The 27,869-nt window shown below is 54.6% G+C and overlaps 1 protein-coding gene across 1 annotated transcript in view; it reads right to left on the reverse strand.

The window, feature by feature from the left end:
- Window positions 1-5,294: 5,294 nt before the first annotated feature.
- Window positions 5,295-27,869, reverse strand: part of SPNS3 (SPNS lysolipid transporter 3, sphingosine-1-phosphate (putative)) — a 42,777-nt gene continuing 20,202 nt past the window's right edge. Inside the window, exons 9-12 of the mRNA XM_059669027.1 lie at window positions 13,192-13,257; window positions 6,937-7,035; window positions 6,628-6,799; window positions 5,295-5,670 (exon numbers count right to left, since the gene is read on the reverse strand). Coding sequence (XP_059525010.1) covers window positions 5,597-5,670; window positions 6,628-6,799; window positions 6,937-7,035; window positions 13,192-13,257 — 411 coding nt within the window. The 3' untranslated portion in view covers window positions 5,295-5,596. The remainder of the gene's footprint in view (window positions 5,671-6,627; window positions 6,800-6,936; window positions 7,036-13,191; window positions 13,258-27,869) is intronic.

The raw sequence follows: 27,869 nt of genomic DNA on the forward strand, positions 1-27,869 counted from the left end.
TGTATTTTAAATTCTGCGAAATGACTAAAAATATGCTTTGGCATGTTGGGTATGACTGACTGTGACGGAAGGGTTAGAAAAGCAGATTTCATTCTGAAAGTTGCCTCGCTGCCTCTTTCCAGCTTGCCGAATCCAAGCCTGCAAAGCTGGACAGGGGAAGTTCCGATGGGCGGCCTGGGATGACAGGTGACTGAAAGGTAAAGACAGACCTAGGAGCTCCATGGGGCTGGGGCTGGGCCCTGGCAATGGCCCTCCTGTGCGATGGTACCAGCTGGAGCACAGTGTCCGGCTGTGAGACTGTCCAGCTGTGACGGAGGCACAGCCACGGCTGTAAGCCCAGCCTTGGGGGCCCCGTCTGCCTCCCCCAAATTCCTCATCCTTTCAGCCATAGTCCTTTCTGGCTGTGTGGCCCCCGGCAAGTGACAGCAGCCTTCTGAGAGCCTCTGGCAGTCATGAGACCATTGGTCAAAGGACTTCTAGGGTTCTGTCTCCATATCACCAAGGAAGCAACTGGGAGTTCAGTCTACCTCTCCTCCACCCGTCCCCCTACATGAGAATGTTTCCAGCTCAGGCTTCAGTCTCTTCCCTTCTCGCTTGGCACACTCTCCCCTGGCAGCTTCTCACCCAGGCATGGGCTTTCAGCCTTCACCCCGTGCCCATGACACACCAATCTCCATCTCCAGACACAACCTCATCTCCAAGTACTAGGTCCATATGCAGTCTTCTGTACATTCCCTCCTAGACCACCCACAGTTCCTTGAACTCAGCACATCCGAAATGGAACTCATCATCTTTTTCCTAAACCTCCCCCACCCCAGTATCATTTATCTCTTGGCAAATAGCATCATCATCTACACTGTCACCAAGCTGAAAATCTGGGTTGCCATTTGGGACTCCTTTCTCTCGCTCAACTCCCACATCTAAGTCCCTTCCATTTGCTCCTCTAATATCTCCCAAGGTCTGCATTGCTCACTGACTTAGTACAAATCTCTCTGTCTCACTGGGACCCTTTTAAAGCTCAGCACCACCTGCCCCAACATCCGCTTCCAGTCTTTTCTCAATATTTCTTGCCAGCAGTTTTCTAAATCACACATATGACCCCATCACTACCCTACATAAAAACATTTCATGTCTCCTTACTGCCTGTGGGATTAAAAATATCTAAGTTCCCTAAAAAATATATATCTAAGGTCCTTAATATGATCTCCGAAACCTTTCATAGCGCTTTGTGAGCCGTACCAACCCCTAGCCTCAGATCCTGCCGCCCATCTCTCAAAATTACATTCCACCACACAGAAAATTGAGCTCCATAAACTCACGCATAGTTATACTTCCTGGAGCCCAGAGGAGTGGCAGGAGTTGGGGCCACTTGTGTATAGTTCCTGCTCTCCCATCCACACAAAAGCCCTTGTCCTGCCCTAGCCGGTTTGGCTCAGTGGATAGAGCGTCAGCCTGCAGACTGAAGGGTCCCAGGTTCGATTCCGGTCAAGGGCATGTACCTTGGTTGCGGGCAACATCCCCAGCAGGAGGTGTGCAGGAGGCAGCTGATCGATGCTTCTCTCTCTCTCTCTCTCATTGATGTTTCTAACTCTCTATCCCTCTCCCTTCCTCTCTGTAAAAAAATCAATAAAATATATATATTTTTTAAAAAGCCATTGTCCTACTAATGCAATGATGTTTCAGTACCACGGAGAGCGTCACATGGGCTAGTCCCCCTCCCCAGGCTCTCTGGTCTTGTTCTGCCTATCCTCCCACTTGTTATTTAGAAACCCAGTGCAGACATGGTTTCCTCCAGGAAGCCCTTCTTGAGCCAGCTGAGCAACTGTCATTTCCTCCTCTGGGCTACCTGAGTAACCTGTGTGTCCCTCCATCCCACCCACACATTGTGCTGATAGTGTTTGTCCACCCACACACACACCCGCCCCACATTAGGCTGAGTCTCCAGGGCCCATACCCTGTCTGACTCATCCCCGTCCACAGGAGGTGTTCAGAGAATGTTTGTTGATTGAATGAGTAAATGACATTTAGCAGGTGCTCAGAAGTATGTGTTGATTTGTATCATGTGTCTATTGCTCTCGGCAACTCCAAAACCAGCCAGATTCCTCTCCCGGCCCCTCTGGAAAAGACATTTTCTCCCCGATTGACTCCACCCTCCATTAACTTCTAAGTGCCATTTTTGTCCGCCCTTTGATTACCTTCTCCAGGTCACCACACACAAGTGGGGAGAAGGCACCTGGCCAGGTGTTCCCAGCTCGGATTTGTTGGAGCCCCTCCATCCCCAGCCCAGGTTGGCTCAGGAGTTTTCTCAGAATGCTTCATTTCTGCCTCTCTCTCCTGCTCAGAACAGATGGCTCTGAGTACCCACAAACACAGGCATTTCTGTTCTGTCATCTGAACATTTCTAACACTTTCTAAATGACAGAAGCTTCATCCTCCTCTGGTCATGGACACAGACCATCAGAAAAGAAGAATCCCTTGAAAGACATCAAATCCAGCCTCTTCCCTTTCCCATGGAGAAACTGCATCTGAGATAGGACCAGTGGCCTGCACAAGACCATTATAATGGACACCATGTTTGTTCTCTTGTTTTTTATTGTTTTATGGGGGGGGTTGGTCTTTTTCCCCCCTTCATTGCTGTTTTGTTTTGATGTTCAGAGTCCATCCCCTCTCCTAACAGCACCCTCGTTTCCTGATCTTAGTGGAGTTAGACATCAAGGCATGGCATAGGAGCGTGATGGCGAACCTTTTGAGCTCGGCGTGTCAGCGTTTTGAAAAACCCTAACTTAACTCTGGTGCCGTGTCACATATAGAAATTTTTTGATATTTGCAACCATAGTAAAACAAAGACTTATATTTTTGATATTTATTTTATATATTTAAATGCCATTTAACAAAGAAAAATCAACCAAAAAAATGAGTTCGCGTGTCACCTCTGACACGCATGTCATAGGTTCGCCATCACTGGCATAGGATCCTCTTGCCCAGTGTTTTAAATCTTGAGTAGGGTGGCAAAAGAACAGGGAAAATCTGTCTGGAGCTTGGTGAAGGCCCCCCAATAAGATGATCCAAGGAGCCCTGGCTCCTGAATCTCCTATCTTCCCATCAATTTTGTGAACTCCTGATGTGCTTCCAGCACATTTCCTTCCGACTTAAGGTAGTTTCTGTTGCACACAACCCTACCACCCTAACTGGCATGGCCACACAGAAGGAGCACGTGTAGTCACATACCTCTTGCTGCCTCCTGACAGCTCTGTCTCTAGAGTCTGCATTAAACCAAGGAACCTCACAGCCGCCCCACCACCACCACCACCACCACCACCACCAGACATGGAGGAAAGACAGACACTTCAGGGACTAAAGCAGGCAGGCCGATGTCTGGTATTGCAGGGGAACAGCCAGGGTTGGGGTGATCATCTCGATACACATGTTCAATCCTTCAAGCCTGGGGTCAGGGCGGAAGAAGAGCTTTTATCAAGACCCTGTAAACACATCTGCACATGCTCATACAACAACACAGAAAGGAGCAGCACAGGCACACACTCTGCAGGCACACCCACATGCCAGGATGACACCTGGGACCTGGCATGCGGCACGTTTCTGGGAAGAGCAGTTCATACATTGTGGGAGCAGGTCAGGCTTGAGGACCTCAACCTGTTGAGCAGCATGTTCCCTCGTGACATTCCCAACAAACAAGTCCCGAGTATTAGTGACGGGGATTACAAAGCAAATGCCCTTTAAGCCAGACAGGTGTGTTCCAGTGGCCACTCCTCTGCTCTACAGAGTGGCTGAGCTCACACCGACCTACACCTGTGACCTCAGCGCATTCTGGTACTGGTCTCTCCCTCCCGAGTCCACCAGCCCCGAAGCTCCCACTCTGCTTCAAACCACTTCCGATGATAACATCCTATAAACTCCTGCCCAGCATCTTGTCTAGCTCAGTCCTGAGAAGCTCCACCCACCCTGCCCAGCAACCCAAACACCAGAATCCATTGAAGTCAGAAGAAACTCTCCCAGATTACAGAACTCAAGCCCCAACTCCTCAGCTAGCATCTGAGCCCCTCTGGTTCCAGCCAGTCTCTTCTGCCTACTTTCCTTCCTCGGCCCATACGTGTGCCTCACTAGGCCTAGCTGGTCAGAGGCACAGGTAACAACCTGGACTTGGGATTGGCATCAGAAATGGGGAGAGTGGGGGAGGCTTGTAGGACTGAACCCTTAGCCTGTAGGGTGTGACGCCATCACTGGGTAGACTGTCAGAACCGAGTGGGACTGCAGGACACCCAGCTGGCATCAGAGAATTGCTTGGTGCTGTAGGAAGCCCCCACCCACATGGTAATTGGGGGCAGAACCCTTTACTAAATATCCTCAGGAATCCTTTTTCTTATCACGGGACAGCTCCCCCCACGTCATGAGCTCCATGTGTCAAATCCTGGGTTGAGGGGCTGGTCGGCCTGGTGTGGCCTCTCCTGGGGGAGAGCTGGGCCTGGAGAACAGGCGTGGGCTGAGCGAGAGTCTAGCTCCTGGAACTTGTCCCATCCACCAATGAGCACAGGGAGGGCACACAGGGGGCAGGGATGGAGCAAGCAAGGGCCAGGAGGTGAGCATAGGGCTGGGTCACTGCCCTGCCCACAGCTGCTGGGAGACAGGCACAGCCTGGCACAGGGAAGGGGGCGATCAGCAAGTAAACAAGCGATCGCCTGGCCGGGCACCAGGGGAGGGGCGAGGAGCTCATGCTCACAGGCGGAAAGAACATGCCGCCCGCCTGGAAGCTGCTGATCTCCTGCAGGGCCCACTGCGCCCAGCTGCTCCGAGCCCAGTGGGAGTCCCGCAGAGCCAGCCCTCCTTGTGGGCTGTGCTAGGGTCAGAGCGTGGGGACGGGGTGGGGGCCAGTGTGCAGAGCAAGGCACAGCCAGGAGTGCTCCTGCTCAGCCCTGTGAGCCCCTTGTGGTTGGGGCGGCTGGGTCTGCGCAGGCTTGGGCACTCCTCCATGCAGCTCCCTGGAACTTGAAGCCACACACCCACACCCGCACCCTCGAAGAAACCTATCTCCAGGACTACGGTTTGGCCCCCGCCTTTTGTTCAGAGGCTGACTTCCCGGAGAGGGGTGTCCTGGGCCTCCTGACCCTGCAGAGTGAGGGCACTGAGTCACAGTGGGAAGTCGAGGGTGGAGAGGCCTAGAGACCCATCTGAGCGGCTCCCTCAGTTTCCCCACCTCTTCCTTTCCTGCTCCCACTCCCAGCAGAGGCACGGCGAGACTATAAATGACACAATGGCCCAAAGGCCTGAAATCCATGGGCTTTGTACTGGCCACACTTTAATCAGGGCCTCCTGACAGACAGGCTGAGGACCCCAGGCTAGAGCAGCCCCGTGCTGGGTGCAGGCACAGGCCCAGGCCTCCCACGGAGGGTGCTGATAGCTCCATTCCCAGCCCCGCCACAGGCACGGCCAGCTCTCTAGCTGGGAGCAAAGACATGGCAGGTGCAGCTCGGCCAGAGTCCAGGAGCCACAGCCAAGGGTGAGCAGAGGCACTGACACTGCGGAGACCAACAGCGGGTTGCAGACAGGGTGGGTGGGACTCCTCGCTGCGGGACAGGGGGCCTCAGGAGTCCTCTGTGGCAGCGTCCGTGCCAGGAAGCAGGCGTTGGCACTCCACATCCTTGTCATCCGGGGTCCCTGTGTGAGGAAAAACTCAGCCAACCCCAAAGGAGGCAAAAGGAGCTCTGGGACCAGGCCTGTCAGGAAGTCCTCTAGCTTCCATTTTCAAAACAAATTCCAAATCCCGTCTTCAATGCCACCACCACGGTCCCAGCCCCGCTGCTCTCCCTTGAGGCTGCGGAGCCTCTTGTGGCCTCTCTGCATCACTGCCAAGCCCCTACAGTCTGTTCTCAGCACAGAAGCCAGGGTGATGCTTTTGCAGGATGAATCGGTTGCCTTAAGGCTCATCTGCTGGAAAGCCCACAGGGACCCCATCTCACTCAGAGTTAGAGCCCCAGTTCCCACAAGGGCCCCTTGAAACACCCATGCTCTGACTCCATTGCTGCCACCCTTATGCCTTTCCCCTGGCTCCTGCTCCAGCTACACTAGCCTCCTTGCCAGTCCTCAAACACATCAGGTTTGCCTAGGTACATCCCACCTCAGGACCTTTGCACTAGCTGTTTCCTCCCCCCAGACAGCTGCCGGGCTCCTGCCCTCAACTCCAAATCTTTGCTCCAATGTCACCTGTGCAGTGAGGACCTCCCTCACCATCCTTTTGAAAATTTTAAACTGCCCCTACCTGTTCCTCTCGACCCACTTTTCCTGCTTTATGTCTCTCCGTAGCACTTATCACCTCAAACACACTCCATCTTTTGCTTTTTTTTGTTTGTTTGTTTCATGAATCTCTGCCTTCTAGAGCATCAGCTCCAGGAGAACTTGGACTTGGCATTCACTTGCCAGCATCTACAACCTTGCCGGGCACATAGCAAGGGCATAATAACTATTTTTGAATGAATGAATGATGAATGATGAATGAATGAATTATGAATGAATGAGCAAACAAATAAACTGGCCAGGAGCTCAGGGGTAGCTGGTGCCCCTTGCTCCTATGGGGTTCAGCCCTGAGCCTGGCATGGGTGTGAGGGGTGGAGGTACCTGAGCCAGGCTGCTGGGCCTGTGCCTGGTCCTGCTCCAGGTGCAGTGCAACCTGTAGGAAGCAGCCGCCCCCCAGGACGATGGCGAAAGCACAGCACAGGAAACTCTGCTGAAGGCTGAGGAAGCGCTGCAGGTAGGTGTCGGGGCGTCTGGCCCGCAGGACACTGGAGATCTGCAGAGAAGGGAGGCTGGGGCTGCAGGCCCACCAGGGCAGCTTGCAGGCCTTTCCACAGGCATTTCCTCCCCAGACCTTCCCCACCTCACACACACTCAGGCCCGCCGGCAGCCCAGCCACCCACCTGGCCTTACCAGTCCAATGAGATAGGGGCTGCCGGCGTCTCCCAGGACGTGGCCCACTGTGATCTGAAGCGCCTCTGCGGTCCCCCGGCATTTGGGCAGCACCACTGACTGTAAAGCACAGGAGGCCAGGGTAGCTCTCAAGCGAGGGCAGGGAGTGGGTGCCCCCTCCTGCCCCCTCCTGCTTCTCTCCTGCCAAGAACCGGAGGTGTGATAGGCTGGCCCAGGGAATACGACGCGAGGGAGTCAACGACCCCAGTGCCTGAAGCCCCACCACCAAATGGCAGGCCCCACCGAGGTTCAGGAAGACTCCCTGGTCTCCCAGGATGGGGGTGCCAAGGCCCCTGCTGAGGCCACCCCTCTTGAGGGTTTGCTCTTAAACTAGCAGGGACAAGGCATGGCTAGGACAACAGAGGTGGGTGGGGCCTTCCAGCTCAGAGGCCTGGGAAGCAGCAGTGCAGGCTGCCAGGGTGAAAGTGGGTACCCCGCCAGGTGCAGGCATGGTGGGCGCTTGGGCAGGACAGAGGAAGGACAGCTGGGCCTTTCTTTCAAGAAGTTCAAGCCCACCCTAGCTGGTTTGGCTCAGTGGATAGAGCATCGGCCTGGGGACTGGAGGGCCCCAAGTTGGATTCTAGTCAAGGATACATGCCCAGGTTACAGGCTCGATCCCCAGTGGTGGGTGTGCAGGAGGCAGCCGATCAATGATTCTCTCATCACTGATGTTTGTATCTCTCTCTCACCCTCTCTCTTCCTCTCTGAAAGCAAAAAAAAAAATATTGAAGAAGAAGAAGAAGAAGAAGAAGAAGAAGAAGAAGAAGAAGAAGGAGGAGGAGGAGGAGGAGGAGGAGGAGGAGGAGGAGGAGGAGGAGGAGGAGGAGGAGGAGGAGGAGGAGGAGAAGTTGTTGTTCAAGCCCCACTTGGCAGGGACCAACAGCAGCCTAGCTGGGGAGCCCCACACAGCTCCCCGGAAGAGGGTAGGGAGGTTGGGAATATGAATTCTGGGGTCAGGATGTCTGTGTGACTTTGGGCAAGTTGCTCTCTGTGCCTCAGTCTCCTCCTCCCCACATGGGGGTAATAATAGTGCCTCCCTGGAGGGTTATGTTCTTATCGCTCTTCATCTGGTACTGGAGGCTTCTGTGGACATCGGATGGAAACAGCATCCTACGACTGTGGGAGGCAGAACGCCTCCGGACATTGGAACATGCTGTGCCTTCTGCCTGGCCGGCCTTCCCTCTCTGGTCCAGCTGGAACATCCCTCTTTGTCCTTTGGGACTGACCTTTGGGTCACCTCCTCTGTGAAGCCTTTCAGAGTTCAGGGACCTGCCCTGAGTTCCCACGGCCCTGGTGTACACCCCTCTCGACTCAGGGAGGGAGCTCCTTGTCAGAGAGCCGAGAACAAGGGGATGGACTACACTCATCCGATTTTGCAGAGGGTTCACAGACTGGGCAGCTGCCGTGCCAGACCAGTGGTTTCCAGGAGAGCTGGGCAGCAAAGCTCCGAATTTCTCTTGGGGTCCCTGGGGTACAGCGAGGCACCAGGCACAGAGAGGACTGCTACATAAATCAAGTGGATCTGGAAACTGGTCCCAGGAAAAACCCTGCCTGGACCCACAGCTGTGGCAGGGGCCAGGGCGGGGGGTTCCAGCAGAGGCCACACGGTCCCCACGGAGCAGCCACAGGGGAGCCTCCCACTGCAGAGGCTCCTCCCTGAGAGCTAGGTGTCCCTAGAGCCCCTCAGAGAGCACTAGCAACGAGAATAATCACTAACATGTACCAAATGCCTCCTGTGTGCATGTCACTTATATGTGTGTACATGTATATATTTATATGTGAATATATATTTATATGGGATATATATTTATGTGTGTATGTTTATATATGTGTGTATATATATTTAAATATATGTGTGTGTATATATGTATATATGTATGTACATATATACACAAATGAATATACACATGTATATTCAGCCCAGCCATGAGGGGATATGATTATTATCCACATTTCTCGGTAAGCAAACCTCCCACAGGAAGGGTGAGTAACTTGCAGGGTCACCCAGGCAGGAAACAGCAGGGCTGAGCTTCGACCCCAGGCTTTCTCCCTCCAGTGCCTGGCCTACTGACCACTCAGCTGCTAGGAGCAAGGAGGAGCCTTTCCACGATATTTATGTGTTTGTTCTAGAACATTTGGAAAGCAGAGAGAAGGATAAGAAGGACAGGTTCATCCCTAAGCCCTGCAAACAGGTAGCTGGTAGAGACTGGGGTGGGGCATTCCAGGCCAGGGACAGTGTGAGCAAAGGGAGCAGGAGGCCAGGGCCTGGGAGCCGCAGGGGGTCTGGTGAGAGGGGCCTCGTGGGTGGGCAGGGCAGAGTCGTTGGCGTCACTGTTGTGGGTGACCCGCTCGTCCTGGGGTCACTGGGGCTGAGCCACTCTTTCCAGGTGCTGAGAGAGCGGGGCCTCCCACCCATCACGGCAACCTGCCAACAGGCTGAGGAGGAACTGACCACAGCGCTGCACCTTCCCCAAGCACTTCCTTCTCACCCCATAATTATGTGATTACTCACCAGCAGTTCTGGGGAAAAGGACAGGAATTCCTAGAGGCCAGGCCCTGAGTGCCCAAAAAAGCCCATTGGGGCCGGGGCTGCTTGGACCCTCAGAGTAAGATCCAGGCAGGCTGCTCCCATCCTCCCTCCCCCCCTCCAGGAACCCCAGGCAGTGGCTAGAGAGGGAGGTCCCCCCCGACCCCCTGCCTGCTCTGGACCCCCTTGCCTCCATGTGGCCAGAGGGCCAGGGCTGGGCCCGCCAGCTGCTGGAGAGCCCAGCTGGTCATTGTAGAAGCGAGAGGCTTTTGGGTTCCCAAACACCCAGGCTCGCTCTATTCTGAGACAAATACACCTCTGTTTTTATTCCCCTCCTTAGAGGAGCTGTTCCCTTTATAGCCTGGGGTATAACCAGCGCCAGCCAAGAGTCCACAGAGATTCAGAGTGGCAACCATCAGGTGCAGATACCCTGGCAGCCTGCCTCCTGCGCTCCCCACTCAGCCCTCACACTGGGCCCCCCTGGGAGTGTGAGCAGACAGCTACCTGGAGGGCAGAAGGCAGAGCAGGGAGGTGCTGGGACTGGGTCAGCAGAACCTGAGAGTTACCCTGCAGGGGGCAGGAGGAATCTGCTGGGAGGTGGGAGATGAATTCCAGGCCCCAGAGGACAGACCTGGGAGAGGGCGTGAGCTCCCCTCTGCTCTCCTCCCCAGGGCTGGGCTGGAGTGAGCTGACTCTGGGTCACCCCAGGTGGGGCCCAGACAGACAGGGGGGCTGGGCGGGAGCTGGAACCCACGGTAGGTTCGGGGAAGCTGGGAGCTCCGTCTGGAAGACACAACTGTTAGCCTTCTGGGGAGCAGTGCCCTTGGGGACCCAGCTGGGCTAGGGGGAGCTTGTTGGAGTGGGTCTCAGGTGGGTCTTGGCTGTGATGGAGCCAGATCCTTTTCATCAACAGGATGAGCCAGGATGGGGTCTTCCCAGGGCTCAGGGAGGGAGCTCCTTGTCAGAGAGACGTGAACAAGGGGGTGGACTGCACTAGTCAGGTTTTGCAGAGGGTTCACGGCCTGAGGAGCTGCTGTGCCAGACCAGTGGGCTCCAGGTGCGCTGTGAGGAACATCTATGTCAGGATCCCATGGAACATCCACTAGAAATGCAGGTGCCTGGCCCCCAGTGCAGACCCACTGCATCGGAGCTGAATTTGCAACAAGCTCCCCAAATCTGAATAATGAGCTTCGAGAACCACTGGACCAGAGAGCCCTGAGGTCTCTTGCCCAGGGAGAATCCGGCCTCTCTTATGTGTGGACTTTCGGACCAGAGAGCAGTGCTCCTGAGGCAGGGCGGACATGGAGGCCGCCTCCGTGGAGGCCTCAGGAGCCCGCAGGATGCGGTAGCAGGGATAGCACACGTGTCCTCATAGCCGGGGCCTCCTCACTCCCTGGGTCTTGCCCAATGAGACCACCTGTGCCTCAGGAGCAAGAGCCTGCGCACAGATGGGACCCTTCGGCCATACCCATGTCCCCACACGCTCCCTGCCCTGATCCAGGCTGCTTCCCGCAGCCCTCACCTACCCCCGCTTCTCCCCTCCCTGCTCCTGCCCCATCTCTGGAAAAGCAACACCAGCTTCCCAGGATCTTCTGCCAACTCCAGCTGCCATCCTGTCTCTCCCGGGCACAGCTTCCTGCGGGCTGGGCCTGCACTCCAGGTCTCCTTCTTCCCCTCCCACTCCTTCCTGGCCCTGCTCCCAGCTGGCATCTACTCCTCCTCCCCACACACCAGGTCCCCACAGCTGCCCCTCACCTGTGCTTGGCCAAGGCCACTTCCTCTCTGCCAGGGACCTGAGCTCCCAAGACTGCAAGCGCTGGCCCAGCTCCCACCGACAAAGTGCCCAAAGGCAGTCTTCGCTAAGGGGCTCCGGGAAGGCGGGGAGGCAGAAGAATGGGGCATGAAGCCTTCCCGGGGTGGTGGGCCTTGCTAAGCTTGGGGGCTGGAGGCCGCTGGGCCAGGGAAGGACCAGGGAGCACCCAGGGGTCTGGACCACGGCCAGCCGGCCCCCTGGGTAGCTCCTCAGCAGAGCCAGATGGGTCCAACCATGGCCGAGCAGGCCCTAGCCCTCCCCTTTCCCCAACCCCTACCCCCAGCACACACAGCCCTACAAAGGGCGCTTCTTGGCCAGGTTAATCATTCCTGCGAACACAGGCACTGGGGGACATGGCGCAGTCTTCGCATATCTCGGGTGCTGTCGCGTGGAAAAGGGAGCAGCGCAGTGGGGGGCAGGCGAGGGCGCTGCGGGGGGCCGGTTTCAGCTCCCTCTGACCCGCCTGGGAGAACAGCTATGTGGGCTCAGGGGTAGCTCCCTGTGCCTGAAAGTGGGCAATTCCACAAAGAGCACGTCTGCCAACACGTTCCTGCTTTCCCATTCACCTGCAGGGCTTCCTGCAGGCTCCCTCGCGTGCCCCGCCAGGCCTGTATGGCTACCCCTTTTTACAGACAAGGAAACTGAGGCCCAGGCCCATTCAGCAGGTCCGTAGCTGAGTGTGGGCGGGAGCCCAGGTACCCTGTGTGGAGAGAGGAGAGCAGACCTGCCCGCCCTGCAGCTGATACAGCCACCCAGAGTCACAGACCCCGCAGGCCCGTCTACCCCGCTGGGCCTGGGCCCCGGGGAGGAGCAGGAGTGAGCACCCCTTCAGCAGCCGCACTCAAGCAGGCCTTGTCGGCTGATGAAGTGACTGCACTTCCCCACGGCCCTTTCGAACGCAGGTTCTAGGAGCCAGGATATCTCTGGGAGATGGAGGAAAGTGGGAACCTCTGAACCGCTCTCAGAATCCCAGCCAGCATTCTCCGTGCCAGCCAGCGGCCAAAGCTGCTCACATACCATCTCATTTCACCCTCACAGTAACCCATAGGGCATTTTCATCCCCACTTGCCACGCAGGGAAACCGAGGCTCAGAAGCACTTGCCTTGGCCATACAGCCCGAAAGGGACAGCAGCAGGGCTGAAACCAGGTCTGTTTCCTGAACCCCAGCCCGTGCCCTGGCCACCCCATCCTCAGGACAGCGCTCAGCCAGGCTGCTCCGACTCCCTGTGCCCAGGGATGAGGGCTCTTGGGTGCCCCAAGGTCTGGGACCCTGTGTCATCCACAAGCGCACAGCCCTTCGGTGGTCAAAGCCCTTCCCTGGTGTCTCCGAGAAGGAAGGGAGACCAGGAAGAAGGGAGACTCTGGGCCTAGCAGAGGGATGTGGTCAGGACAGCATCCGGCCTCATTACAGCCCCTGGCATGGGAGCTGTGGTGGCCCGGACCCGCCTGGGCTCAGTGGCCAGAGCCCTGAAGTCCAGCATCCCCACCTACAAGCCCAGAGGGGAGGCCAAGGAGCCTGCTTGTTGAAAAGCAGTGTAGCCGAGCAAGAGGGTGGGAGGAAGGGAGCCCTGGAGTCAGAAAGCCTGGGCTCCGGTTCTGGCTCAGGGCCTTTGCATGCTGTGTGCCCTTCATCCGGGCCCTGCCCTCTCTGCGCCTCCATTTGCTCATCTGCAAAATGGGTGATAGAGGAGACGCTTAGGAGTGTCAGGGAGGCCCATGCCCAAGGAACTATTCGGTGACCTCGGTCCCCTCCTCCAGGGCCACCCTCCCAACATCCAGGCCACCTAAGAGCAGGGGTCCAGCCTGAGCCAGGCAGATTCCAGCTCCCCTGCTCAAAGGCCCCAAGACCAGCCCCCCACTCGGACCCCACACCTACCAGCAGGATATCAGCAACCACTGCCCAGTTGCAGGACAGAAGCAGCTCCCCAAGGGCCAGGAACACCTGTGGACAAAGGGCAGCGGGTGAGGCCCCTGGACCTCAGTCACCGACCCCTCCGAGCAATGGCTCTCCCCGCTGCGGAGAGGGAGACTGAGGCTGCCCAGAGGGAGGCCCATCAAGACTTACTGGGATGAGCTCAACCCCCAGTGTGGGGCGAGCAGGAGGCAGCCAATCGGTGATTCTCTCTCATCACTGATGTTTCTCTCTCTCTCTTCCTCTACCTTCCTCCCTGAAATGAATAAAAATATTTTTTTTTAAAAAAAAAGACTTCTTGGGATGCTGAGTCTGGAACCATTTCCTAGTCCGGCAGCCTCAAGGGTGGGTGGGCATTCCCACGGGGCAGGCTGGCAGCCTTGACCCAGAGTGGGGGGCAGGCCCCGGCCTGGGAACAGCACTCTCTCACGGGCAGCCCCCGGGTCCAGCACTTGAGGTCACCCCTGGGGCCCCAGCAGGAGGCAGCCAGGACTCCAGGCCACCTTTAGAGGGAGGACAACAGGCTGGGAGAGGGCAAAGCCCTTGCCTCCTCTCTGCTCCCCTAAGGCCCGTGGACACAGATGAGGTGCCTATTGTGTGTCCCCCACCCCCACCCCAATGTCTGCTGGTAACAGGAGGCCTGTCTCTCCCAGCTCCCTAAACCCCCTCCTCGTGCCAAAGGATTAGGACAATCCTCATTCCACTCACTCAAGAAGAGCTTAATGAAGCAGCACGAAGGAGAAAAAGAAGTCTTATTTCTCAGTTTCCAAGAGCTTATTGGGGTGGAACCTGCCATTCCTGGAATCACGGGGCTGTGCCCTGGGCAGCCCAGGCTCTGGCTTCCAACGGCCTGTGAGCACCGAGGGCAGAGGAGCCAAGGGCTCACTGCCTGCATGCACACCACTGTGTGCCAGGCAGGGTCAATCTGGTCCCCCACCTAACCTCTCAGCCACCTCCTAAGGTAGATATCGTTACACCTATTTCACAGGTGAGGAGGCTCAAGCCCAAGCTCACACAGCAAAACCCTCTGGCAAGCCCCTCGGCCCTGTGGCTGGCCCTGTGGCTGGCCCTGTGGCTGGCCCTGTGGCTGGCCCTGTGCAAGGCGAGGGACAGGGAGCTGGGGGGCAGGGAGGGAGGCTCCACAAAGGCCACATGCCCCGCGAAGCTGGCAGGAGAGAGGCAGCGGAAAGCCCGGGACGGGCAGGGCGCCGGCTGCAGGTGGCCCTGAGCAAAGCCCTGGCGGGTGGGCAGGATCGGGCTGGGCTGAGAAGAGCCCACCGCCAGGAGGCAGAGGACTGGCTGGAGCAGAGGCAGAGAGGTGGGCATGCACACGCCGGGCGGGGCGGGCAGGAGGATGGCCCAGTGTGGGGAGAGGGCAGAACCCACCGAGGAGGGGGAGCAGCTGGGTGTTCTCTCGTCTAACCAGGCCCTGGTCCTCTGCACTGGAACTCGGGAACCCTGAGGGCAGGGCGGGTCTCCCTCTGGGCCTAGGCGGGGGGTGGGCACCCACAGGGTGGGAGGCAGACCTGCTGGCAGGCAGGTCCCAGGCGAGGCCCGGGCAGGCCACAGGCCCGCATTCCAGCCTGACAGGATTTGTGCCCCCAGCCTCCAGAGGCCACATGAAAGCCTGGGCTGGGCTCACAGCCTCCTCCCCTCACATTCCAGCCCCTCCACCTGGACCGCCACCTCCAGCCTGTGGCGGGCACCCGCCCTGGCACCGCGCACTCCGCCTCTCCCTGCCCCCTCACAGCCACAGGACATGCTGAAATACACCTTTTCCTTCCTGCAGCTGGGCAGGGTGGGTCCCGAGCCCAGAATAGAGCAGATCAGAGGGAGGCTGCAGCCACAATGGGCCATTCAGGCTGAACGCAGCCGCCCCGAGGGTGCCAGGTTTCCTGACACACCTGGAAACCGGCCCCAAGCCACCAAATCCTCTCCACACGGCGGCCGGCGGCCGGTGGCCGGCGGAGAGGCCACCTCCCAATCCCACAATTACAGTCTCCTGAGACGGCGGCGGCTCAAGCAGGGGCCCAACAAAGGGGTGTGTCCTCCCCGTGGACGGGCCGGCCCCACCCTGCCAGGCTGGGCTACCCTGGGGAGGGCACCACCCTCTGGGCCTTGGCTTCCCCAGCCAGGCGGCAATCGGGTGGCCCAGACGCTCTGCCAGGCGCCTCCAGCCTGTGCTTCTACAGCTGGGACCCTCGCCGGGCACGGCTCCTGCTCCCCACAGGCTGCGTGCAGCTTGGGTCTGAGAGCTCAGGGGCGCCCGTCACCAGGTCAGACTCTGGTTCCTAAAACTGAGAAAGGGCTGTGGCTTGAAATGCAGTTGCCGTGAAGAATGTAGCCGACTGTCTGAAGCTACTCCTACGTGGTTGCTTCAGCCCCACAGGCCAGCACCCCCTGGTCACCCTCTCCCGATGGCCACAGGCTCCTCTCACTGACCAGGTCCCCAAATGTGCCATCTCCTGCTGTGCCCCCACGTCGCTGTCCTCACTGGATGAGCCAGCCAGGACATAGGCCCCAGACAGATGGCCGCCAGCGAGCCCCAAAGCTGCTCTCTGGGAAAGCCTGTTGGACGCCATCACTCAGGCCACACACGGGGAGTGGGCGGGGGAGCTCCGCCATACACTGCTCACCCTCACAGCCCTCCCTCCAGTCACTGAGTCCTGTCCATTCTGTATCCTAAACATCTCTCCAATCGCCCGTCCCTCCTGCCCACTGCTGCTGGCCCGGTCCAGGCCTCCCCTCTCCCTCCTCCTCACCAGTTTCCCAGGCCCCAAACCCCCGCCCCAGCACTGGAGGGGACTTCCAAAAGGGAAATCGGATTCTGCCCTTGTCCCCTCATCGCCTCATCACGCTCCCCTGCACCCTGACTGAGTCCCCCTGGGCGACAGGGCCTGGGAATGCTGCCTGGAGCCTGAGAACTGTGTTGCCCCTCAGCCTCTGGCCTTTCCCATTTCAGACTCAAGAGGATTCCCCCTTGATGACTAGCCCTGGCCTTGATCACCCCAACCACGGAGGCGGGCACACACACACACACTCACACACACTGTGATGCAGGCACACAAGCACGCACAGACACATGCGTATGCAAGACCTCACACACACGTGTACACAAGCTTCAGCACACGTGCACAATCTCACACGCGCACATGTACATGGACACTCATAACCTGGAACACACACAAAACTCATGCATCACAAGTACACGCATGTGCAGGTCACATGAATGACATTAAAACTCAGGTGGCCAAAGCACCAACCAAGTAGACGGTGGCTGTAAACACTGGTACATGCTCACTTGGTGAAAAACAGCCTAGCATGTGCGTGTGCATGCTTGTGGTCTCATAACATGGACAGCACACACAATCACATGTGCGCACACACATATGCATGTACACAAACATACTTGTGGCCTCGCACTCATGCACATGGACACACATACACTCACACCTTCACACACACCTTCACACACACACACACACCCCTCTCCTCGGGCACACCTGCACACACACACACACACACACCCCTCTCCTCGGGCACACCTGCACACACACACACACACACACACACCCCTCTCCTCGGGCACACCTGCACACACACACACACACACACACCCCTCTCCTCGGGCACACCCGCACACACACACACACACACACACACACACCCCTCTCCTCGGGCACACCTGCACACACACACACACACACACACACACACCCCTCTCCTCGGGCACACCTGCACACACACACACACACACACACACACACCCCTCTCCTCGGGCACACCTGCACACACACACACACACACACACACACACACCCCTCTCCTCGGGCACACCTGCACACACACACACACACCCCTCTCCTCGGGCACACCTGCACACACACACACACACACACACACACACACACCCCTCTCCTCGGGCACACCTGCACACACACACACACACCCCTCTCCTCGGGCACACCTGCACACACACACACACACACACACACACACCTCTCCTCGGGCACACCTGCACACACACCTTCACACACACACACACACCCCTCTCCTCGGGCACACCTGCACACACACACACACACACACCCCTCTCCTCGGGCACACCTGCACACACACACACACACCCCTCTCCTCGGGCACACCTGCACACACACACACACACACACACACACCCCTCTCCTCGGGCACACCTGCACACACACACACACACACACACACACACCCCTCTCTTCGGGCACACCTGCACACACACACACACACACACACACACCCCTCTCCTCGGGCACACCTGCACACACACACACACACACACACACACACACCTCTCCTCGGGCACACCTGCACACACACACACACACACACACACCTCTCTTCGGGCACACCTGCACACACACACACACACACACACACCCCTCTCCTCGGGCACACCTGCACACACACACACACGCACACACACACACACCCCTCTCCTCGGGCACACCTGCACACACACACACACACACACCCCTCTCCTCGGGCACACCTGCACACACACACACACACACACACACACACACACACACCTCTCCTCGGGCACACCTGCACACACACACACACACACACACACGCACACACACCCCTCTCCTCGGGCACACCTGCACACACACACACACACACACACACCTCTCCTCGGGCACACCTGCACACACACACACACACACACGCACACACGCACACACACCTGCACACTCAGGGCCGCAGGGGAGGGAGCCGGAGGGAAGAGGAAGCTCCTGCCCAGAGAAGGCTCAGTCCCGATGGGGTGGTGGGCAGTGTCTTCACCTTGGTCCACCTAAGTCTTCCAATTGGCCAGTACCTGACCTCTGACCTGCAAAGAACGGATGCTAGGCCCCGCCAGGAAGGGTGGTGGCAGACATCCTCCATGGCCCGTGGAGACAGGGACAGAGCTAAGACCCGATCCTCTCCTTTCATGGATCAGCTCCTCTCCCCGTGAGGCTGGCCCAGTCAGGACACAGGCCCCAGGCACAGACTGGCTGCCAGCAAGCTGCCGTGCTGGCTGGCACACTTCGCCCCTGGGCCTGCCAATCTGTAATTGCAGGGACTGGCTTCAGGGCACAAGGGCACCACCTGTTTCCCAGGGGCCAGCAGCAGCCCGCAGCCTGATAGGCAGGCAGGTGGGGAGTGAGACTGTGGGCTCTCCAGGAGGGCTCTGCTGACCATCCAAGAAGAGACACCTGCTAGATCTTGGCAGGGAAGTGGGGCCTTCGGAGGAAGGGCCAGTGGTCTCTACCGTCCCTCTGAGGAAGCCCCTGGCAGGTCTGGTTACTCCAGCCCAAGATGCAAGAGAAAAGGGCTTATTCACAAAGCCCCTCCAGGACTAAGTTGTAGGAATGGCCATGACCAAGTTTGGGCACCTGCATGGCCCAGCTATCTGCCCCCACCACCCCGGGCCAGAGAGAAAAATCCTTAGCTGACCCTCACTACGGCTGTGGTGAGCACTCGTCCTGGCACATCCCCACCAACCACTTCACAAGTCTCCCCCGTGGGCACCAGGCTGGTCAGATACTGGGCCTCCACCCCTGCTTTTTGCTCAGGAGTCCTCACAGCTCAGAAGGACAGAATTCCCACCTGGATGTAAAGGCCTCGGTCACCGCCAAGCTGGCTCTGTCCTGGGTGGTGGTGGACACATCCCTCCTTGGGCAAGTAGGGAACCCAGAGCTATGATCTAGTCTGGGCTAGAGGGAGCCTCAGAGGTCATCTGGGGCAGCTCCTTTGTGAAGATGGAAGGCTGAAATTGCAACATAGACTTCCCTTTCCCCCCAAAGGAAAAAATAGTAACTCAGAAAAATGTTGTTTTTCACCAAAGAACAAAACTTAATGAGACAATCATTAAATATTGGCAGACAAGGGGAAAAACAAACACAATTCTGAACTAGAGTAGAGCGCAGAGCTTTCCCAGCTCCCTCCCCAAACTATTCTCCAAAATCCCCTTATGGGAGGGAAATAGCGGAAGGATCCTAAGTCCTTGCTCTTGGCTGAGAACCAGGGGCAAAAGCTGCTGGGGGGAGGGGTGTGCGGGGCGGGGTGGGGTGGGGTGGGGGGAATGGGTAAAAGTAGAGAAAGTGAACAATGGCTCCAGTTACTGACTCCACTCAAGGCCAGAGCACAGCCCCCCGTCCCAGAAGGGGACGCACCCAGTCATTAGGTAGAATATGGTAGAGCATTTACCTAAATCCCAGAAGAGAGAGCGGGGAGCCCAGCTGTTGGAACAAAGACTCCTCAGGCCTCACCTGAGACCTGCAATTCCCTCAGGCGGCAGAAAACCTAGTGCTCAACTCCAACTGCCACTCCTTTGGAGAAGAGAATGTCACCGAGAAGGCTGGAAGGGAGTCAAGAGCAAAGTCGCCCACAGGCCATCAAAGCAAATTCAGTATCTGAGCAGAGCTGCCCAGGCCCAAGCTAGGAGGAAACACCCAGCAGACAGAGAGAGAGTAGAAGAAAGAAAAGCAAAGGAAAAGAAATGAAAAGGAGGGAGAGGAGGGAGGGGAAGAAGGGAAGGGAAGGGAAGGAAGGAGGCAAGGGGTGGAGAGAATAAAGAATCCAACCTAGAAGACAGATAATATGAGAAGGAACAGAAGACAATTCCTTATAATTGCTTCAAACTAGATTGAATGTTCATTCAATCAAGAAAGAGCTCAGACCCTGACCGGTTTGGCTCAGTGGATGGAGCGTCGGCCTGCGGACTCAGGGGTCCCGGGTTCGATTCTGGTCAAGGGCAGGTACCTTGGTTGCGGGCACATCCCCAGTAGGGACTGTGCAGGAGGCAGCTGATCGATGTTTCTCTCTCATCGATGTGTCTAGCTCTCTATCCCTCTCCCTTCCTCTCTGTAAAGAATCAATAAAGTATATTTAAAAAAGAAAGAAAGAAAGAGCTCAGAGATGAAACGAACCCCCATAGGATGAGATATAAAGGAATATCACAGACCTAAGGAAATACATGGGGGCGGGCACAAAACAGAAAACAACATTATTACAGAACAAACACATTATAAACAGCTAGAAACAGAATAGGCCTTAACAGAAGACTTACTGATATAAAGAAAATGCTTGATATAATCTCACTGACCAATGATTTTTTTAAAACACCAAGAGAAGAAAACATGAGAGAGAAGTAGATGATATGGAAGACACGCGGAGGTGCTCAGGGCGGGACTGGAGCAAGCAAGCACCCAAGGCACGGATTTAAGGAGCTGCTCACTCTCAGGTGACACAAGGGCAGAGTCAATACCTGAGAGTGAGCGCCTCCTGAAATTATGCGCGCCCTCGATGCCTTGCTTGCCTCTCCCTAGGCCCAGCCCTGGAGATGACACAACCCAAGTAAAAGCGAACAAACAAACATAAGAAATATTCAAAGAGTTGAAATGGGGAAGGAGGATACTCCACACTGATACTCCGGCGTGGCTCAGTGGTTGAGCGGCAACCTGTGAGCCAGGAGGTCACAGTTTGATTCCCAGTCAGGGCACATGCCCGGGTTGCTGGCTCAATCCCCAATTGGGGGGCGGGGGGTGCAGGAGGCAGACAATCAATGATTCTCTCTCATCCTTGATGTTTCTATCTCTGAAATCAATAAAAGCATATTTTTTAAAAAGGAGACGAGCATTCATGTTATTAGGAAGAGATTTTGTTATGCTATAAGATATTTACCACTGAGACATAGCCTAGCCGTGGTAAGCGTCTTCCGACATGATTCCCAAGATGGCCCTTGTTTTCTCTCCCTTGCCTTGACTGCAGCCTGTAAGAGACCATGAAGCAGAGGGGCCAGCTAGGCTGTGCCTGGATTCCTGACCCACAGAAACAGAGAGGTGATAAATGTGTGTTGCCTTCAATGGCTAAGTTTTGGGGTGAGTTGTTCCACAGCAAGAGATAACTAATATCCTAGCTAAGCTACTGAATTTCAGGAATGAATAATAAAGCCTTCAGATATCCAGATGGAAAAAGTGACTCAACATGAAGGATTTTTTAAAAAATCAGACTAACTTCGTTCTCCATGGCAACATTTGATGCCAAAAGACAACGGAGCAAATGTTTGCAAAGGAATGAGGCAAAGAAAATGTGAGCCAGGAGTGTATATATCCACTTAGATGTTGTTCAAGCAAAGAGTCGAAGAGGAGAAGACGATCTCAAACATGAATGAACCAAAGGAATACAATCTCTCTAGCCTTTCTGGGGGGGGGGGACATGGGATGAGGGAAAATGAATACAACTACTTAATCCCAAAAATCTACCCGGTTAGGAGAAGAAGCAAAATAAAGAACTCGGGAATGGAGGATCTATGTAAAGGGACTGATAGTGAGCACTGCGTCTATTTAAATCTGGACTGCTGTCAAACAACCAGAAGGAGTATGCTTACAGAACAGGCTGTGGGTGTTATACATCTAGAAAAAGTAAAACTAATGATATAACTAACAAAAATCAGGAGGCTGGGTCCTGGCCGGCGTTGCTCAGGGTTAGAACCTCTGCCTATGCACCTGAGGGGGAGGGTCGAGTGTTCGATTTAGGGCAGTGATGGCGAACCTATGACACGCGTGTCAGAGGTGACACACGAACTCATTGTTTTGGTCGATTTTTCTTTGTTAAATGGCATTTAAATATATAAAATAAATATCAAAAACATAAGTCTTTGTTTTACTATGGTTGCAAATATCAAAAAATTTCTATATGTGACACGGCACCAGAGTTAAGTTAGGGTTTTTCAAAATGCTGACACGCCGAGCTCAAAAGGTTCGCCATCACTGATTTAGGGTCTGCGTTGTAGGTTCAATCCCCGGCCAGGTCTGGGTGTGTGTGGGAGGCAATAGATGTCTCTCTCACACATCGATGTTTCTCTGTCTCCCCCTCCCTTGCATCCCTTTCACGCTATCTAAAAATCAATGGAAAAAATATCCTCAGGTGAGAATTAACAAAAAATAAATGAATAGCTCCGATCGGTTTGGCTCAGTGGATAGAGCGTCGGCCTGTGGACTGAAGGGTCCCAGGTTCAATTCCAGTCAAGGGCATGTACCTTGGTTGCGGGCACATCCCCAGTGGGAGGTGTGCAGGAGACAGCTGATCGATGTTTCTCGCTCATCAATATTTCTAGCTCTCTATTCCTCTCCCTTCCTCTCTGTAAAAAATCAATAAAAATATTTTTAAAATAAATAAATGAATAAAGAAATCTGTGTGACATGTATAGAATGACAGTCACCTAATTACATAACAAACGTGGAAGCAAATAGGCCAAGATGTTGAGAGTTGCTAATTCTGAAAGAAGAGGATATGGATAAAATTGTCCTTTTCTGCTTTTGCTTTTGTTTTTTTTATTTCTCCCAATTAAAAACGTAAAGGTCATTGGATGCCGTGTGGTAGACTGAATTGTTGGTCTCAGCGCTTGATGCCTCCACAGCCTTGACATGGGGAGTGCCCTGAAGCTTAATCCGTGGTCCTCTTCTCTCGCCATGCTCACTCCCTGGATGATCTCATTCGACCTCATGGCTTTAAATAACCAGTCTAGACCTCTCTCCTGAACTCCAGACTCATATATATCTAACTGCCTCTTAACATTTCCAGTTGACTGCCCTAAGAGGCATCTTAAATTTAACATGTCTAAAATTGAATTCCTAATTTCACCCCCTCTGAAACAAAAACAAAACAAACTGCATCTCCATCTCAGTCAATGTCAAGTCCATACTTCCGATGGCTCGGGCCAAAACCCCTGGAGCCGCCCTCAACTCCTCCCTCTCACTTGCACTCCACACCCAACCTGTCAGGAAATCCTGTTGATTCCACCTCAAAATATACCAGAATCTGACCACTTCTCCACACCTCCTCCATAATGGCCCTAGTCCCAGCCACAGCCTCTCTTGCCTGTATTATTGGAAGGCCTCCTAATTCATTTCCCTGTTTCTGTCTTTGTCTTTTTTCATTCTATTGTCAGCACAGGAGCCAGAGAGACCCTGTTAAACCACATGAGAGATCTTCCAAAACGACCCCCCAATTCATCATGCTTCTTGGCGTTCATACTCTTGCATAGGGCCCCCCCCCCCCCCCCGTGGTGAAATTGGGCTGGCCTTTCACCTTGTTTTGACTAATAAATAGCAGAAGAGATGGTGAGCTGTTCCTGGCCGGGGGCTTAAGAGGCTTTGCAGCTTCCACTTCTGCTTTCTTGGAATGCTGGCCTGGGACCGCCATGTAAGGAGGTGGTCTTCCCGAGTGGAGGACAAGAGGCCAAGTGTAGGATCGGACAGCCAGACCTGAGTGAGGCCAGCTTGGACATGCCAGCCCAGCCCGTCCTCCGGGTGAAGGGAGCCACTGGAGTGGGCACCAACAGAGAAACTGTCCAGCCACCCCCCATAATCACAGGAAATAATAAATCATTGTTTTGAGCCACCAAGTTTGGGGCAATTTGTTGTACAACAACAGATCCCTGGTACACCCATAAATCAGGTCGTTTCATCTGTGCTAGACATCCTCTACTGGCTTCCCATTTCACTTAAGCTTGAAGCCAAAGTCCTTGTATGTACAGGGCCCCATGCAACCTGCATCCCCACCACCATTACCTCTGACCTCATGTCCCCTGCTCTTCCCTGGCTCACCCCGTTCCAACCACATTTCCTATACACGCCAGCCACGCTTTCCCCTTCGTGGCCTTGGCACTTGCTGTTCCCTCTGTGTGCAATGCTCTTCCCCACTCCACCCCAGGTTCGCATGGCCCCTCCCTCTTTGCTTCAAGTGACGGCGGAAGTGACGCTATGTCAGTGAGGCCTCTCTGACCACCTTGCACTGCCCCGTCCCTCTTCTGCTCCCCTTTCCCTGCTCCGTTATTGTCCACAGAGCTCATCCCCATCGAACATACCACTTATTTTGCATGTTTATTTCATTACACACATATTTTTGCCTGTTTTGTTCAATGTTGTATCCCCAGAACTGAAACAGAGCCTGGAGCACAGGAAGTGCTTGGGAAATGCTTGATAAGTAAGGGAGCATTGCAGCTCCTCCAGCCACCTCACCATGGCCTTGGCTCTGCTCCTCCTGGCCCCAGCTCCCTCAGCCTAGGGGGCCCAGCGGGGGTTGAGTGTGAAGACTGAACCCCAAGGCTTCTCACCTATGAGACCAAAAGAGCAGCATGGGATTAGACACCTGCCCAGGGAGGGGATGCCCACATTCGTGGGGGCCTTGTGGCTATGTGCCCAGACACTATTTCCCACAATGCAGGACCCAGACCACAGTGGAGGAGGAGCCCTTGGGGCACTGTGGCAGATTGTATTTACCCCCAAACACCCACTGCCATATTTCCACATGCTCTTTGAGATCACTGTCCGTCCCCATCAAAAGTCTGAACCTATATTCTCTCCCCTCCAATCCAAGAGAGAACTTGTGGTTCCAGCAAAGAGCTGAACACCTTGAAAGTGACGCTATGTCACTTTCAAGGGCAGGTCATGAAAGGCAATATGGCTTCATCTGGCTCCGGCTCTCAGGATGCTGGTCCTTGGAACCCGGCCACAATGCTCTGAGGAAGCCCAGGCCACATGGAAAGGCCACGGGCAGGTGTTCCAGCTAAAAGTTCCAGCTGCGGCCTCAGCCGATAGCATCAGCTCAGGCGGCCCAGCCCTACCCCATCCTGCCTGCTTAACCCCCAGTGGAAAAAAGGTAAATGACCCACACACCCCAACTTTGCCAAACTGCAAATCTGTGAGCAAATATGTTCTGGCTGTTTTAAACTAAGTTTCATCACATAGTCATAGTTACTAGAACAAGCACAAAAGTTCATTTCGCTCCCTAAGGAAACCAAGAGGTAAGAACTAGCACTCCCACTTTATAGCTGAGAAAATGGAGGCACAGCAGGGCCAAGATCTTGCCCTGGCTCACAGAGCTAGTAAATGACGAAGCGGGAATGACATCCAGGTCTTGCAGACATCTCAATGCATGCTCACTCCCATCCCCCACTCCTGCCCTCCCATCTGGACCGCAAAGCCCACCCACGGGGGTTGCTAGAGTTCAGCCCTGTCCTCCAGCAATCAGGCCAGCGACGGTGGAGCCTGGCACTGGGCTCAGTCCCTCTCTGAGTGCAAACCCCTTCTCCGCTGAAGGGCAGCTGCTTTGGGAAGAAGGCCCAAGAAGAGGGTGTGAGCCAAGACCTGCTGTGCATGTCTGGATCCCAATTAACAGCCAAAAAAGGCCACTTCCCGTGCCAAGGGGACTGGCAGGAGGGAAGTGATGGAAACCCCTGTGCCGGCAGGTGGGCCACTGGGCGTGAGCTCCCCCGGGGAAGGTCCCAGATTAGACTTTGCAAGCTCAAGAAACCTCATTGCCATGAAACATACAGCACGATTTGGCCCCTACTTCAGGAAATTTGGGGGCAGACAGATGATGCAGCTACAGCCACAAAAGCAATGGAAGAAAAACTATACTCAGCTGCAGACACACCTGTGCACACTCACATATGCACACATGTCCCACACAATTATCTGCATGCCCTGACACATGTACGTGCACACACATGCACAAACATATATACAATACAAAACACACACATAGACTCACTCATACACACCATGTACATATAGAATCCTATCTAATAAAGAGGGAATATGCTAATTGACTGTCACGCCCTCAAAGATGGTGGCACCCACAGCCACAAGATGGCAGCGCCCAGTCCCCTCAGCCCCCTACCCCCCCAGGGCTGGCCCGAGGTGCAGGTAACCAGGGCTGGCTGAGGCTCGCACTGCCGGCAGTGGCAGCAGCAGAGGTGTGATGGGGCATTGCCTTCACCTGATCGCCAGGTTGCCTCCTGCTCCTGAGGGCTCCTGAACTGTGAGAGGGGGCAGGCCGGGCTGAGGGACCCCCCCCTCCAGTGCATAAATTTTCATGCACCAGGCCTCTAGTGAATATGCATTTACATGCAATACCCATGAAGTATGACTATACAGGTACATAGAAGTTGAACACACCAGAGCACACATCAGCACTCATATTCACAGACCTGAATATATTCCCACTTAGATGCATGCACACACTACACACATGCCCAATTTCCCATGGGCTCTTCCCAAGCAGATCTTGGGGCCATCAGTTTTCTGAGGACTTGCAGAGATAGTGCAAGAACTTTGGTTCCTGGAATCTGAGGAAAGGGGATAAATGGATGGATGAAAGAGGTTCAAGTGACCCTGCCTATTTTGAAGTTCAACATCAGCCAACTCCTCAGCCCCTTTAGGTGCCTTTCTGATGTTGACCTCACAGGCTCTTCAAACATAATGACATCCTTCATGGTGGGCTGCAGCCAGTTCCACCCATTGAAGTTTTAGGGGTGATGTCATGACTCTAGACTCTTGTATCCAACTCTCCACCATACCTCTACTTGGATGTTGACCTCCCACCACAAACTCAGAATATACCAAACTACCAAAACTGACTTAAAAGGAAATAAAAAGTCTTAATTGACCTATAACAAATAAATATTTAGTCAGTAATCAAAAACTTCTCACAAACAAAAGCCCAGAACCAGATGGCGTCACTAATGGATTCTAACAAACATCGAAAGATGGATTAACACCAGCCCGTCACAAACCCTTCCAAAAACACAGAAGAGGGGGAAACACTTGTCAGTCATTCTAGGATGCCATTCCCAAGAAAACTACAGACCAATTTTCCTAATGAATACACTAGATACAGAAATCCTCCACGAATACTGGCAAGCCGAATTCAGCATCACGTAAAAATGATTTAGACAGTTGTCCTCAGCGTCGGAGGGGATTGGTTCCAGGGCCTCTAAGGACACCAGAATCCGTGACTGCTCAAGTTCCTTATATAAAATGGTGTAGTAGCCCTCGCTGGTTTGGCATCGGCCTGTGGACTGAAAAGTCCTGGGTTCGATTCTGGTCAAGGGCACATGCCCGGGTTGCAGGCTCACTCCCCAGTAGTGGGGGGAGGGTGCAGGAGGTAGCTGATCAAGGATTCTCTCTCATCATTGATGTTTCTCTCTCTCTCTCTGTCTCTGTGTCCTCTCTGAAATCAATTAAATATATGTATATTTTTTAATTAAAATAAAAAATAAAATGGTGCAGTATTTGGATATGACCTAGATGCATCCTCCTGTATACTTTAAATCATCTCTAGAGTACTTGTAATACCCAACACAATGGAAATGCTATGTAAGTAATGGTTATAGATTATTGTTTAGGGAATGATGACAAGAAAAAGGTCTGTACATGTTTAGTATAGACACAACCACTGTAGGCTTAACATAGTACAAGTCAGCAACAACATAACTTCCCTTTTTTCCAGTTATTTTCTATCCGAGATTGGTTGAATTCATGGATGTAGAACCCATGGCTATGGAGGGCCGATGGCACACCATGGCCAAGACAGGATTTATCCCAGGAATGCAAGGTTGGCTACACACAACTATCAATCAATGTAATACACCATGTGAATGGAATAAAGGACAAACAACACAATCATCTCAATTGATGCAGAAGACACAAGCCAGGTCTCCCGCTCCTCTACACAAAACCCTGTCTCACTCTCAGTAAAAGCCGATCCCGCCTGGTACCCATGAGGCCCTATGTAACCCGGCCCCATCAACTTCTTGTCCTCTTCTCCCTCCC

This window comes from Myotis daubentonii, chromosome 16 (assembly GCF_963259705.1).
Source record: "Myotis daubentonii chromosome 16, mMyoDau2.1, whole genome shotgun sequence".
Taxonomy (NCBI): Eukaryota; Metazoa; Chordata; class Mammalia; order Chiroptera; family Vespertilionidae; genus Myotis; species Myotis daubentonii.